The 15,829-nt window shown below is 41.9% G+C and overlaps 1 protein-coding gene across 1 annotated transcript; it reads right to left on the bottom strand.

The window, feature by feature from the left end:
- Positions 1–11,025: 11,025 nt before the first annotated feature.
- On the bottom strand, positions 11,026–12,847 carry LOC132529411 (apolipoprotein F-like). Its single transcript, XM_060165849.1, is given in 3 exon segments — positions 11,026–11,721; positions 11,723–12,089; positions 12,092–12,847. Coding segments are annotated over 3 exon segments (756 nt in total). The 5' UTR covers positions 12,153–12,847; the 3' UTR covers positions 11,026–11,393.
- Positions 12,848–15,829: the final 2,982 nt, after the last annotated feature.

Raw genomic sequence — 15,829 nt, 5'->3', positions numbered from 1 at the left:
GATGCACTACCAAAATTGTAGGAAGCAAGAACTAGGTGCAAAGCGGTCCAACACTACCTGAAGTTACTGGTTGCTAAATCCCTAGGGAATCCTACCTAGGACTATACCATTTCTGTGGAGTAACATAACAAAGGATAAAATATTTAACCCTTTTTTCCTAAGATCTATCAAAAAGCAAGAATATCTACTCATCACTTTTTCAGCATTGTACTGGAAGTCCTAAGTACTGTAATGAGGAAATAATAAAAAATTAATTGCATAAAAAATAGAAAGGAAATTAGAACGGTATTTATTTAGAAACATGATTGTTTATGTAGAAAATCCCAATTTTTTGAGGAACTTCCATACTGTTTTTTACAGTGGCTGCACCAGTTTACATTCCCACCAAGGAAACTAATATAATATGTCAATTACATCTCAATAAAAAGAATAAATGAAAGTGGGGATATTACTATTTGTTTTACAGAAACAAAAAGGATTTTGAGAGTACTATGAATAGGTGTATGACAATAAATTGGATAATCTAGATGAAATAGACAAATTCTTAGAAACATACAACCTACCAAGACTGAATCATGAAGTAATAGAAAATATGAATAGACCTATAATTAGTAAGGAGATTGAGTCAGTAATCAAAAATTTCCCAATAAAGAAAAGTCCTGGACAAAACAGTCTTATTGGTGAATTCTACCAAACATTTGTGGGTTTTTTTAGTTTAGTTTTTATTTTTTATATTCTTTTTTTTCCTACCAAACATTTGAAGAAGAATTAATACCAGTCCTTCTCAGACTCTTCTAAAATATCAAAGAAGAGGGAACATGTCTAACTAATTCTACGAGACCAGCATTACCCTGATATCAAAGCTAGACAATGACCCTACAAGGAAAGAAAACTACAGACCTATACCTCATGAGAATATTAATGCAAAATACTAGCAAATTGAATTTGGTAGCATATTAAAAGGATTATACACCATGGCAAAGTGGGATTTATTTCTAGAATGTAAGAGTGGTTCAATATATGAAAATCAATCAGTGTAATTCACCACATTAACAGAATGAAAGAGAAAAATCGCATGATCATCTCAATTGATGTAGAAAAGCATTTTACATCAATAAAATAGAAATAGGAAGAAACTATCTTAATAATAAAGGTCATAAATGAAAAACCCACAGCTAACATCATATTCAATGGTAAAAGACTGAAAGCTTTTCCTCTAAGATCAGGAACAAGACAAAGATGTTTGCTTTCAACACTTTTATTCAACATAGTGTTGAGCAATTAGGCAAGAAAAAAAAAGACATGCAGATTGGAAAGGAAAAAGCAAAATTATCTCTGTTTGCAGAAGACGTGATCATATATGTAGAAAACCCTAAATATTCACAACACACACACACACACACACACACACACACCCCTGCTAGAATTAATAAGCAAATTAAGCAAAGTTGCAGGATAAAAAATCAACACCCCAAATTAGCTGCATGTCTATACACTAACAGTGAAAAATATGAAAAACGAAATAAAGAAAGAAAACAATTTTTTTACAACAGCATCAAAAAGCATAAAATACTTAGGAATAAACTTAACCAAGGTGGCAAAAGACTTATACATTGAAAACTACAAAACATTGCTGAAAGAAATTAAAGAAGGCATAAATAAATGGAAAGACATCACACCCATAGATTGGAAGACTTAACATTGTTAAGATGTCAATACTACCCAAAGAGACTAACAAATCTAATGCAATCTCTTCCAAAATCCCAGTAATGTTTTTTGCAAAAACAGAAAATCCATCCTAAAATTCACATGAAATTTCAAGAGACACTGAATAGCTGAAACAATCTTGAAAAAGAAAACAAACTTGGAGGACTTGCTTTCTGATTTGAAAATATATTACAAAGCTACATCACTACAAAGATGAAAACAATTTTGATGATCAAAAAGAAGTCAATAAAATAAGACTGAAGTGGTTCCTGAAAAAAAAAAAAGCTACAGTAATCATAACAGTATGGTACTACACATAATGACAAGTACCTCACAGGAGTCATTCTGCAAAGCCAGTCAAAGCCACACTTGCATGCTTTTGTAAGCAGCTGAGCTGCAGTGAGAGAATAATTCCTCTTCTTAAAAATGAAGATACTGGGACTACCTTGGTGGCACAGTGGTTAAGAATCCGCCTGCCAATGCAGGGGACACGGGTTGGAGCCCTGGTCCGGGAAGATCCCACCTGCCGCGGAGCAACTAAGCCCGTGCGCCACAACTACTGAGCCTGCGCTCTGGAGCCCGCGAGCCCCAAGTACTGAAGCCCGCGCACCTAGAGCCCGTGCTCCGCAGCCAGAGAAGCCACCGCAATGAGAAGCCTGTGTACCGCAAAGAAGAGTAGCCCCTGCTCACTGCAACTAGAGAAAGCCCGCGCGCAGCAACGAAGACCCAAATACAGCCAAAAATAAATAAATAAATAAATTTATTTTTTTAAAAAATGAAGATACAAACGAGGACACACAACTAAAGAAGCCTTGCCTCCCGAGAGAATATGCTTCAGCAAATGAAAGCATTTCCTGAAAATAATTCTAGTTTAGCCCTAACAGATAAGTGGATGAGAGACTTTGCTTAACATTGCTTAACATATTGGGAACTTATAAAAATCAACAAGAAAAACAAAACATAGTTTCAACTTAAAAAATAAACTGAGAAAGGCTTCCCTGGTGGCGCAGTGGTTGAGAGTCCGCCTGCCAATGCAGGGGACGCGGGTTCGTGCCCCGGTCCGGGAAGATCCCACATGCCGCGGAGCAGCTGCGCCCGTGAGCCATGGCCGCTGAGCCTGCGCGTCCGGAGCCTGTGCTCCGCAACGGGAGAGGCCGCAACAGTGAGAGGCCCGCGTACTGCAAAAAAAAAAAAAAAAACAAAAATTAACTCAAAATGGATCAAAGACCTGAACATGAGCTAAAACAGTTTCTTAGAAGAAAACATAGGAAAAAAATCCTCATGACATTGCATTTGGCAGTGATTTATTGCATATGACACTAAAAGCACAGGCAACAAAAGAAAAAATAAGTTGGACTTCATTAAAAACTTTAAATTAATTAACTTTTAAAACTTTTGTGCATCAAAGGACACTAACAACAGAGTGAAAAAGTAACCCACAGAATGCGAGAAAATCTTTGCATATCATATAGCTGATGGGGGTTAATATGCAGACTATATAAAGAATTCCTACAACTTAACAACAAACAAACAATTCAATTTAAAAGTGGTCAAAAGGGAATTCCCTGGCTGTCCAGTGGTTAGGACTTGGCACTCTCACTGTGATTGCTAACCACAGTGGGCCCTGGATTGGACCCCTGGTCAGGGAACTAAGATCCCACAAGCCTCGCGGCACAGCCCACTCCCCTGCCCCCCCAAAAAGGGCAAGGGACTTGAATAGACGTTTTTCCAAAGAAGACGTACAAATGGCCAGTTAGCACATGAAAAGATGCCCAATATTATTAATCATTAGGGAAATGCTAATCAAAATCATAATGAAAGGCCATTTCACACAACCTAAATGTCCCTCACAAATAGGTGAACAAAATGTGGTATACACATACAATGGAACATTATTCAGCCTTAAAAAGGAAGGAAATTTGAACACATGCTATAACATGAATGAACCTTAAGGACATTATAGTAAATGAAATCAGCCAGACACAGAAGGACAAATATTATATGATTCCACTTACAAGAAGTACTTAGAATAGTCAAATTCAGAGACAGAAAGTAGAATAATGGTTATTAGGGGCTGAGGACAGAGAGGAATGGGGAGTTAGTGTTAATGAGTACAGAATTTCAGTTTGAGAAGATGATGAAAAAGTTCTGGAGATTGACATGTTAACAAAGTGAATGGATATTAACAACAGTGTGAATGTACTTAATGTCACTAAACATACACTTAGAATTGGTTAAAATGGTAGATTTTATGTTATGTATGTTTTACCACAATAAAAAAGCATGAATCATAAAATTAAAGATCAATAAATTGGACTTCAAAATGAAAACTTCTGCTGTTAAGAAAATGAAGAGACAAGCCATGGTCTGGGGAAAATACTTGCAAATATATATCTGACAAAGAATATCTATCACATATGATACATGTGTGAAATTTATGTCAGTGATAAACAGTTGGCCTCAGTATCCACGGATGCAGAACCTGTATGGAAGGTCGACTGTACTATGACATTTTATATAAGGGACCTGAGCATCCACAGATTTGGTATGGGGGGAGGGTTCTGGAGGCAATCCCCCTCAGATACCGAGGGAGGACTGTATGGCACTATAATTTACATCAGTGGTATGATACATGCAATATGCATATAGACACACAATATTAAATAAGCAAACAATTCCATTTTATAAATGGACAAAAGACTTGAACAGATACTCACTTCACAAAAGAAAACAGTGGCCAATAAACATATCAAAAGATGTACAATATCATGTCATCAAAGGAATGTAAATTAATACCACCAGGAGATACCCACTAGGATAGCTAAAATTAGAAAGACAGATAATATCAAGTGTTGATGAGAATCAAGTAGAACTTTCATACATTGGTACAATCACTTTGGAAAACTGGCAGTTATATGTGTATATATATATATACACACATACACATATATATGTATATACGGTTAAATATATACCCATCCTATTGCCTAGCAATTTTTCTTCTAAATATTTACCGAAGAGAAATGATAACACATGTCCCATAAAAGACAAGAATGTTCATAGCATATTTATCCATAATAGCCCCAAATTGGAAACTACCCAAATATCCACTAACAGGTGCACGAATTTTAAGAAAGCTGTCGTATATTCACAAACTGATATATAACTTAGCATTAAAAAGCTATAAACTACTGATACCCATGAGAACATTGATAAAGCGTAGACACGCTGAGCAGAAGAAGCCAAACTCAAAAGACATATTCTATGATTTCATGTGTGTGAAGTTACAGAGAGGCAACACAACTACACAGATAGAAATCAGACCAATGTTTGCATGTGTGGAGGGAGTCATAGGAGATGGGGAGGGAGTCATAGGAGACGAGGAGGGCAGGGGAGTGAGATTGACTGGGAACTTTCTAAAGTGTAGGACATGTTCTGTACCTTGTTTGGCCTGGTGATGTATCTATGTATCTATTTATGTATCTATCTATCTCTGTGAGTTCCTGTTTTTTTGTGTGTCAAAGCACATTGAACTGCTGTTTAAAATCTGCCTGTTTTATTATAGGTTAATTATACCTCAGCCAAAAAATTATTAACAGAAGTGATCTCTGAGTGATCAAATTTGGGGGGCTTTTTCTTTTAAATTGTCCAGATTTTTTTGCAATATGGATATATTACATTTACTACCAGAAAATAAAACCAATTCTTTCATTTTAAAGAAGATATTAAAAAAAGGAGAAGATATTAATGGATCAACCAACAGCAAAAATGTGTATATCCTTTGACCCACAAATTCCACTTCTGGGAAATTATTTCCGGAAAATAAGAATGAATCCAGGATGGGGGGATGGGTAAATTAGGTTAAGGGGATTAAGAGGTACAAACTTCCAGTCACAAAACAAATGTCACAGGCTTCAAGTTAGTATGAAGAGTAAAGTCCAATTTTTGCTTAAAAATATATGTGCAGGGACTTCCCTGGAGGTTCAGTGGTAAAGAATCCGCCTTCCAAGTCAAGGGATGCGGGTTCGATCCCTGGTCAGGGAACTAAGATCCCACGTGCCGTGGGGCAACTAGGCCCTGGAACCACAGCTACTGAGCCTGCAAGCCTCAACTAGAGAGAGGAAGCCCGCACGCCCAACTAGAGAGAAGCCCGAGCGCCACAACAAAACAGATCCTGCATGCCACAACGAAGACCCGACACAGCCAAAAATATAAATAAATAAATATTTTTTAAATGTATGTGCATATTACAGTTATAGAAAAATTCTATAAGGATAGTTGGACACCCAAATATTAATAAACTAGCCCTATGAGGTGGGTCTATAGGTAATTTTTCTTTACTTTTTTACATTATGTTCATTGCAAACAAAAGTAAAAAAATACTTTACTCATACAAGATTAAAAAGGAAGAAATCAGACTGTCAGATTGTGGGTTAGGGAATTCCCTGTGGTCCAGTGGTTAGGACTCTGGGCTTTCACTGCCGAGGGCGCGGGTTCAATCCCTGCTTGGGGAACTAAGATCCTGCAGGCCTCGTGGCACTGTCAAATAAATAAATAAATAAATAAATAAATACTTTAAAAAGAAAAAAAAGATTTTGGGTTAAACCATCACTCCCACTGAACAAAAGGCTGGGGAGTGAGAATGAGGCTGCAGAGAGGCCATGGAGTCGGGCAGGAGAGATGAAATCATTATGAGGAGGGGAGAAACATGAGACCAATACCCCCTGATGGCTATAGGGTAGTGGATCTCAAAGTGTGGTCCCAAGACCGTCACCAGCCTCAGCGTCACCTGGGAACTTAGAAATGTAAATTCTTAGGCCCCATCCCAGACCTGCTAAATCAGGTACTCAGAATAAGCTCAGAAATCTGTGTGGGTTATTGTTTTGTTTTGTTTTGTTTTGTTTTGTTTTTTCCACTCCACGCAGGCTTTTGGGATCTTAGTTCCCTGACCAGGGATCGAACCCAGGCCCTTGGCAGTGAAAGCACGGAGTCCTAACCACTGGACCACCAGGGAATTCTCCAGAAATCTGTTTTAACAAGCTCTACAGGTGATTCTGATGTATGCTCAAATTTGACCACAGCTATTGTACCATTGTACCATTAAAGGTTAGGAAGCACAGGTGGCAGTGTGGGGTAAGGGTAGGGCGGGAAGTGCTTCTAGCCACTTCTCCAGCTGCCCCAAATATATTTGTTAATTGTGTAAATTACTGAATGGATCCTAAAGATCTAAAAGTGAGTAAGGCAGGATCCTTACACTCTAGGAGCTCACAATTTAGGGGGAGAAGTAGGAAATGTGCTGTGACACCAGAGGATTTGTGCTATAGCAGTGGAAAGAAGAGAGCTCAACTGCCAAAGTTTCTCCATAGATTCAAAGGGTAACAGGGACAACTTTTCAAAAGGAGTGACAATTGAGCTGAGTCTTGAAGGCAGAGGTTTATCCGGAGGACAGGTGAGGTATGTGTGTGTGTGGTTGGAGCCTTCTAGTAGAGGGACGGGCATGACCAACCATTGAGAGAAAAAGCCTGCTTTTGGAGTATGGAAAGTAGTCCAAGATGAAGATGACTTCAATGTAAAGTAGGTATGTGGGTGGCATGGACCTAAGGCTGCCAAGGTTGGACAAAGACCAGACACAGAGGCTCTGGACTCTGTCTTGAAAGTAGTGGGGAACCATCAGGTTGTCTGGACAGGGGAGTGATAGAATCAAACCTATGTTTTAGAAAGATAACTCAAGAGGCAATGTGGAAGGTGGACTTAGGAGGAGGGGAGATTAGAGTGAGGAGGACTAGCAGGATGGCTGCTGCAGGAATCTCAGTCGGAGATGACAAATTGCAATGAGTAGGAAGAGATCTAGAGTAGTCAAAGTTATAGAAACAGAAAGTAGAAGGATGGTTGCTGGGGGCTGAGGGGAGGGGGAAATGGGGAGTCGTTTAATGGGTAGATTTTCAGTTTTTCAAGGTGAGAAAGTTCTGGAGATGGGTTGCACAACAATGTGAAGGTAGTTAACACTATTGAACTGTACACTTAGAAATGGTTAAGAAGGTATATTTTATGCTATGTGTTTTTTACCACAATTTTAAAAAAGCTAAACTGGGACTTCCCTGGCGGTCCAATGGTTAGGACTCAGTGCTTTCGCTGCCGTGGGCCCGGGTTTGACTCCTGGTCGGAAAACTAAGATCTCACAAGCTGCGCAGAGCAGCCAAAAAAAAAAAAAAAAACTAAGAAAAGAATGAAGAAGAAAAAATTTTCAGATTGAGTAAACTCACAGGATACCAGAAAATAGGTGAAAAAAACCCCATACTTAATGTATTAGTGTGCCAGGGCCACCATAACAAAATACCATAGACTGGGTGATTTTAACAAAATGAATTTATTTCTCATGGTCTGGAGGCTACAAGTCCAAGGTCAAGGTGTTGGCAGGTTCGGTTAGTCCTGAGACATCTCTCCTTGGCTTGCAGATGGCTGCCGTCTTGCTGTTCCCACACATAGCCTTTCCTCTGTGTTTATGCATTTCTGGTGTCTTTTCCACTTCTTATGACACCAGTCCCCTTGGATTAGAATCCCACTCTTTTTTTCTTGTTGTTGTTTAAATTTTATTATTTATTTATTTATTTTTGGCTGCGTTGGGTCTTCGTTGCTGTGTGCAGGCTTCCTCTAGCTGCGGTGCAGGGAGGGCTACTCTTCGTTTTGGTGCACGGGCTTCTCATTGCAGTGACTTCTTTTGTTGCGGAGTGTGGGCCCCAGGCACGCGGGCTCAGTAGTTGTGGTGCACGGGCTTAGTTGCTCCGCGGCATGTGGGATCTTCCTGGACCAGGACTTGAACCCTTGTCCCCTGCATTGGCAGGTGGATTCTTAACCACTGTGCCACCAGGGAAGTCCCTAGAATCTTACTCTTATGATATCATTTAACCTTAACTACCTCCTTAAAGGCCCTCTCCCCACATATAGTCACGTTGTGGGTTAGGGCTTCAACTAATGAATTCTGAGGGGGGACACAATTCAGTCCATAACACCTAGAGACATTATCATGTAATACCAACAATAAAAACTATGAATAATAATTTAAAACTTGGAAAGAAAAGTCAGTTTCTCAGTTGTACCACCCACATTTCAAGCACCCAGTAGACGCATAGGGCTCGTGTCCACCATATTGGACAGCACAGATATAGAACATTTCCATCATCTCTCAAATTTCTGTTGGATTGCAGTAGTCTGAAAATTGTGGGAGAAGTCATAAAACCCCTAAGATTGTAATTGACTCTATTTTAATACACCCCCAGGTCCCTCTTCCCTACCTTAATCAGAGGGATCATCCCCGTTCCAACCACCTGGAATTTCAACAAGGACTGGTAAGACTTGTCATCTCTGATTTTCAGTACGTGGATTAGCACATCTGTGAAAGACCTGCTGGCCTGGGCAGCATTCTTGCTCCTGGGGCCATCTGATCTTTGGGAAATCTCAATTTATTGCAGTACCCAGAGCCTAACAGAATAAAGCAAGCATGTATATGATTTAAGGAGTCGTATGATTTTATGATGAAGGGAAAAAGCCTGTTTTGTTTTGTTTTTGAGGGAAGAGGATTCTCTTCACTACCATGAATAATGACAGACTGACATAATCATAGTTGAATATTCTATTCCATATCTGAAGTTTAGGATAAGGGAGTTGGTGATAATTTTAAATTCAGTTTAATTCCTTCTGTGAATAATCTCTTTATTTATATAAAGCAGAAGATTCCTACAAAAAGTATCTAAGTCATGGCCCTTGAATAAGGCCCGAAATGAGTAGGAGCTGACTTTACTTCAGGAGTCTTGTCTTCCGAGGCCATGGTTGTTGTTTGTCCCCCTGGGTGATTTACATCTGTGGTGCCTTCCAAGCCCTCCTCCCTAGTCTCTGACAGAGGGGTATTTGCCTCTTTTTCATGGTAATAATGGTTCAGCTGCTGAACCCCAGATTTCGCTGCAGATTTAAGCACAGAGCTCACCAGTAGCCACTGGGTCCCCTGATAACCTGGGCATGATCATCCGAAGGCTGCAGCCTAGGTCTGTGGCCTCATCTCAGCCTCACTCCTTGGGTCTATTGTAGTTCTGAGCAGCAGAGTACAAAGCTATGCCTGACTTCGTAGTAGATTCCCAGTCCTGGCAACAGCTGGACCACGTTGTACATATGCTGCTCTTGCTCATACTAACATTGTAGAGTAGAGAAGGCACATCTTTATCTCCCTGGATCAGGCTAAACCCTGCCTAAGAGCTGTGGAACAGAGACCAGGGCACTCCCTGGGAGGCCCCTCCCTGTGCTGCTGTCCATGTGGCAGCATGGCAGCATGTATTTGATTGAAGAAAACCTGCATGGCTTTCACATCCTCCAGGCTATAAAGACAAAGCTGCAGGGTCTAGGAATCAGTCTCATGATCAGTCTGCTCCAGGGACACCCTTGGTGGAGTACAAAGTGGGTGAGGCCAGCCAGGGACTTTGGGAGCAGAGTCTGGCAGAACCAAGAGCCTGCTGTGGGTGGCTGGATCCCCAGAGATGAGGAAAAAGGCACCAGGGTCTTTTTCTGGGCACCACATGAAGTGACAACCACGGGGTACAGCAGGAGGCACTAAAGGAGCAGGTCATGGTGGGTCTTGGTGATGTCTAGCTGGATCTGACTATACTAGAGTGGAAGACAACACACAAACTGTTTCCTTTGGGCTGTGGTCTGAAGGAATCCAGAGCTCAGTTAGAGGACATCTCACCCATCAACTCCCAGCCTCTCTTCCTTTTAAGTTTGGGGCCAGGGAATGGGACTCAATTGCTCTTCTTGGTCTCCCTATCCAGATCACCAGGGACTTCCTCTGCTTTACATGGGCCCCATTCCATGCAGGTATGAGGCCCCAAATTACCACACAATCCTGTCAGTGAGAAGTGAAACTGCTCTGGTAGATCTAGACCCACTCTGCCCAGTTCTCTGTCCCATAAGGAGGAAAGATGGTTGCTTTCCCCAATGATCAGCAAGGGATATGACCTCTATAATTATTTGCCCATTTGTATTGACTGCTCAAACCTTGTCCCCTTGTTACACACTCAGCCTGAAAATACATTGGCACTTCCTACATGTTCCTGCCACATTTCATCTCCAGCTCACAAAAGAAGCCGTGGAGGGAAGTTCCTGGTGGTCCAGTGGTTAAGACTCGGTACTTTCAATGCTGTGGGCCTGGGTTTGATCCTTGGTCAGGGAACTAAGATCCCATTTTGCACAGTGCCCCACCCCCCAAAAAATGCCACGGAGACCCGCCATTAAGAGAGATCAAATAATAGTGATTCTGATATAGAAGCAACATTTAATTTCTCTTTTCAGTTTAAAAATTAACACAAGCAAGCTATAGCATCCAGTTGGGGAATTAGAAAGTAAAAGGTAGATGAACGGGGAAAGATTACAATATCCTTCATGTCTAGTGCATAATATAACCACAGTATCTTTTAACTGAAATAAAGAGAAATTGGGAGAAAAAAATAGGGGCTAGGACCTATTAAGAGAGGGGGCAAAGCTGACTCTGGTCACATGTCTTTCAGCACTGGGATCAAATGAATAGCACACTTCTGCCCTAAGCTGTCTCAACATTTCTAACTACCTGTTGTGCACAGTCCTTGTACACAGTCCTATCAGAGACATTTGAGACAGGAGATGGGATTCCTCGGAGGCCTTCCCTATCCAAAAAATGTCTGGAAATGTTTTTGTATTAGTCCCAGTATAAGGCACATCAGAATAGTTGTGGAATGTTTGACAAAGTATATCTGATCTTCCATAGGCATTGTGAAGTCTTTAATCTCAGGGCTTTCCATCAGCCGTTTGCCTACTCCTTCCAAATGCTCCCAAGATTTATCCGTGCACTTCTGGGTGACACTAATGACAGAAATCTTTAACTCTGTTACCAGCTCAGTGGAAGGGAGCTTCTCAGCAAATTCAACTATCAGTTGCACTGTCTCGTAGAGCACCCACTTATGTTCCTGCCTACATGCCTCAGGAAGGGTAACAGCGCTGTACCCGCCTAAGCTCCCCTAAGGATCCTCCCAGATCCTTCAGAATGACCTTAGCATTACCAATCTCTTCTTCCTTATTGTTGTGCTTTTTGCTCTCATGGATGAGGGTTTCAGTGGTATCCTTTCCTCCCATCTTAACAAGCTGAAGCTGCAGAATGTGGGCCTTGGTTGTGCAACCAACCTCCTCCAGGGCCGCCTCCAGAGCTAAGTTGGATAGGTACTCAGAGAGAGGGGCTAAGGAGGGGACTGTGTGCAAGAGATCCCGGCAAGTATGGGGATCTGGGAGAGGGATCTGGTTGGAGAGCACGTTCAGAGGATGCCCAGTTTCTGTGAAAGATGGCTGGAAGTTCAGGGCCCCTTCCTTCTTGGAAAGGCAGCCCCTTGGGACAGCAAGACACAGCAAAGGAGCAGCACAGCCTGGATCATTGGGTCAGCAGAACAGCCCTGCTGGAAAGAAGCAATGCTCAGATTGGGAAGTGGGGAAAGGTTTGGGATGAAGAGACACCAGGACTGGTCAGAGCTTGGAAGTGTCTTAGCCCTTGGAAATTTCAATCACGCTGGACATCAAACCTTATAGGCTGTGGGAGATACTCACCTGCTCCTGGTAAAAAAAGAAGCCAGAGGAATGAGATGGTCTGAACATGTCCTTTGCCTCTGTGCTTCTCTGATCTGAATGACTGCTTTCTAGATCTGACCTTCTCTTTACCCGAGACAAAACAGTTGACCCCTCTGAAAACAGTGGACATAACATTCACAAATATTTATCTGCCTCTTCTTAGTTCAGGCTTTGCCCTTACCTTTGCCCCCATGCTGAAATCAGGTTTCTCCCTTTTCCTGCCCCGTATCCCTCTCATCCTAAGGATTTCTCTAGACCTAAACTTCGATGAGAAAAAACTCCTCTGGGTCTTCTGGGGAAGTGAGAGGTGAAAGGCAGGGATACCAGTGATTTCTGGGTAGGAGACCCCAAAATAGTTCTTTAAAAATTTTTATTATTACTATTATTATTATTTTTTTTTTTGCGGTATGCAGGCCTCTCACTGCCGTGGCCTCTCCCATTGCGGAGCACAGGCTCCGGACGTGCAGGCTCAGCGGCCATGGCTCACGGGCCCAGCCGCTCAGCAGCATGTGGGATCTTCCCGGACCGGGGCACGAACCCGTGTCCCCTGCATCGGCAGGCGGACTCTCAACCACTGCACCACCAGGGAAGCCCATAAAAATTTTTATTATTTTTTAATTGAAGTACAGTTGATTTACAATTTACAATGTTGTGTTAGTTTCAGGTGTACAGCAAAGTGATTCATATATATATATATATATTCTTTCTCAGATTCTTTTTCATTATAGGTTATTACAAGATATTGAATATAGTTCCCTGTGCTATATATAGGTCCTTGTTGTTCATCTAGTTTACCTATAGCAGTGTGTATCTGTTAATCCCAAACTCCTAATTTATCCCTCCCCCCACCCGGTTTCCCCTTTGGTAACTGTAACTTTGCCCAAAATATTTTATTTATTTATTTGGCTACGCCAGGTCTTCGTTGTGGCACATGGAGTCTTTAGTTGTGGCATGCAGGATCTTTTAGTTGCGCATGCACGAGGGATCTAGTTACCTGACCAGGGATCAAACCCAAGTCCCCTGCATTGGGAGCACAGAGCCTTAACCACTGGACCACCAGGGAAGTTGCCCAAAATAGTTCTTATTCAATGGATTTAATAAGTAGAGGAATAGGACAATAGAACCCACCAGAAGTCAGACCAGATAAGAGCAACTTTTCAGTGTTTACATTAATTCCAGTGCAATTCCCTAATTAAATGCATCCATTACCTTGATAGTACCCCTTTCTAAGCCTACATCAAAACTATAGGAATAGGGCTTCATTTCTCATACAGGGGTCTAGGTGAGAAACTGTAGTCTGAACAGTAAGGAACAATGGCATATGGTGCCTCCTAAAACTGGTACAAAAGTCCACACATCATTGTGGCATAAAGGTTTCTCTCTGGTGCCATAACCCACCTTGGAACACAACCAAAGGGAACGGGTCAATGAAGGGGTCTTGGGTCCCTCCTCCTATCTTATTCACTCCTCTCAGTCCCAGGATGGCTCCCTAATAAGCAAAAAGAAATCAGTCCCTAGAATAAGAGAAGTTAAGTCTTCAGAAAGCTACAGGGACACATTCCTAAAACTGGGAGAACTAGATGTAGAGGTATCCAACACTATTGCCTGAAATTCTTGGACCCTAAGTCCACAGGAAACCTCAAGACTCTACTGCTTCTGGACAGCTTAGAGAAGTTTTTGGGTCCTGCCAGAGTCTCCCATTTCTGACTTGAGTTCACCATCCATAACTGAACCTCCAGTTCTACAATCAGCGTCATCCTCATCCTCAGTATGAAAATTACTTTTCCTTGAAATTCCTTGAATTTCCAACTCTGGTGCCTTGGGAATGACAGGGAAGAGAGATTGTGCAAATATGTAGGGGGATGGAAAGTGGTGGTGAGCTTGTCTCCAGGACTGAGGAATGACAGAGGGATGAAGACAAAGCCAGGTCCCCCCAATCAGACTTCCTACCTTTGCTCCTGTCCTCATCTTCTATCTGTTCATCAATTCCCATTAGCTGTCACTTCTTGGATGATGGGTTTTTTGTTTTAATTAATAGTTCATTTTTGGGAATTCTCTGGCAGTCCAGTGGTTAGGACTCCATGCTTCCACTGCACGGGGCACGGGTTTGATCCCTGGTTGGGGAACCAAGATCCCACAAGCCATGCAGCACAGCCAAAACAAATACATAAATAAAATAAAATGGCTCAAGAAGCAGAGTCCAAAAAAAAAGTTTATTTTTTAGAGTAGTTTTAGGTTTATAGAAAAATTGAGGAGAAAGTACAGAGTTCCCAAATATTCCCTCTCCCCCAACCCCTCAGTTTCCCCTATTTTTAACATCTTCCACTGGTATGGTACCTTAGTTACACTTGATTGTTATATTATTTAAATGTTACGTATTATTATTACCTAGGTCTACAGTTTACATTAGGGTTCAGCTCTTTGCATTGCACAGTTCTATGGGTTTTACCAAATGTATAACGTCATATATCTACATTTACAGTATCATACAGAATACTTTCACTGCCCTAAAAATCTTGGGTGTTGTTTTTGTCAGTCCCCATCAGCCTGGTTTCCCACTGAGCTAGGAGGCATCGAAGTAACTTCATCAGCCCCCTAGACCAGCAAGGCTGGTACATAAGTAATCAATAGCATTCCTATTAGCCCCTTGGGACACCAGACCTGCTCTCCTTTTGCTGGCTAACAGGAGGGCCCTCAGGGCTTGTGCTCAGTACTCCTCCTCAGGCCTTACCCTCCAGAGACTTCAGGTTCCAGCACTGGCTGAAGCTTTCCTCCTCCTCTGAATGACTCAAAGAAGCATCTAACTTTCTCGGGGTTCAGCATGTCTGGACTCCACAGGAAGTTTTCTCATGGGGTCAAAGAAGTAGAAAGTGGCAGCAGAGTAAAAGGACTAGCCTCTAGATTTACCAGATTGTTAGTATTAACAGCTACTCTGTGCTTAATGCTGCACTGGTGAAGATCAGTAAGCGCTGGGACCCTTATTATCATCGCTTTATTCACCTCTGTATACCTAGTCTTTGGGTAATCACATCCAATTGACACCCAGTGCCCAACACAGTGACTCCTACGTAGGAGGCATCAATACACTGTTGTGTTAGTTGGATATATTAATGAATGTACCTGTGGGATCCAAAGGTGAATACACCTGATCCTGGCTTTCAAGTTCACAGTCTAGTGGGAAAAAGAACAAGATGAAACCCTGTAAGACTGGTGCTTTATCAGGGGAATGAACAAATCCCAGCTGTAAAAGTGATTGCTTTTGGTTTGGGGTTCAAAGAGTGACAAAGGGCTTCCCTGGTGGCGCAGTGGTTAAGAATCCTCCTGCCAATGCGGGGGACACGGGTTCGTGCCCCGGTCTGGGAATATCCCACATACCGCGGAGCGGCTATGCCCGTGAGCCACAACTACTGAGCGTCCGTGTCTGGAGCCTGTGCTCCCCAATGGGAGAGACCGCGACAGTGAGAGGCCCGCACACCACGATAAAAAA

Source organism: Lagenorhynchus albirostris, chromosome 11 (assembly GCF_949774975.1).
Source record: "Lagenorhynchus albirostris chromosome 11, mLagAlb1.1, whole genome shotgun sequence".
Lineage (NCBI taxonomy): Eukaryota > Metazoa > Chordata > Mammalia > Artiodactyla > Delphinidae > Lagenorhynchus > Lagenorhynchus albirostris.
Note: the sequence above shows the minus strand (reverse complement) of the source record. Positions and strands in the feature narration are given on the sequence as shown.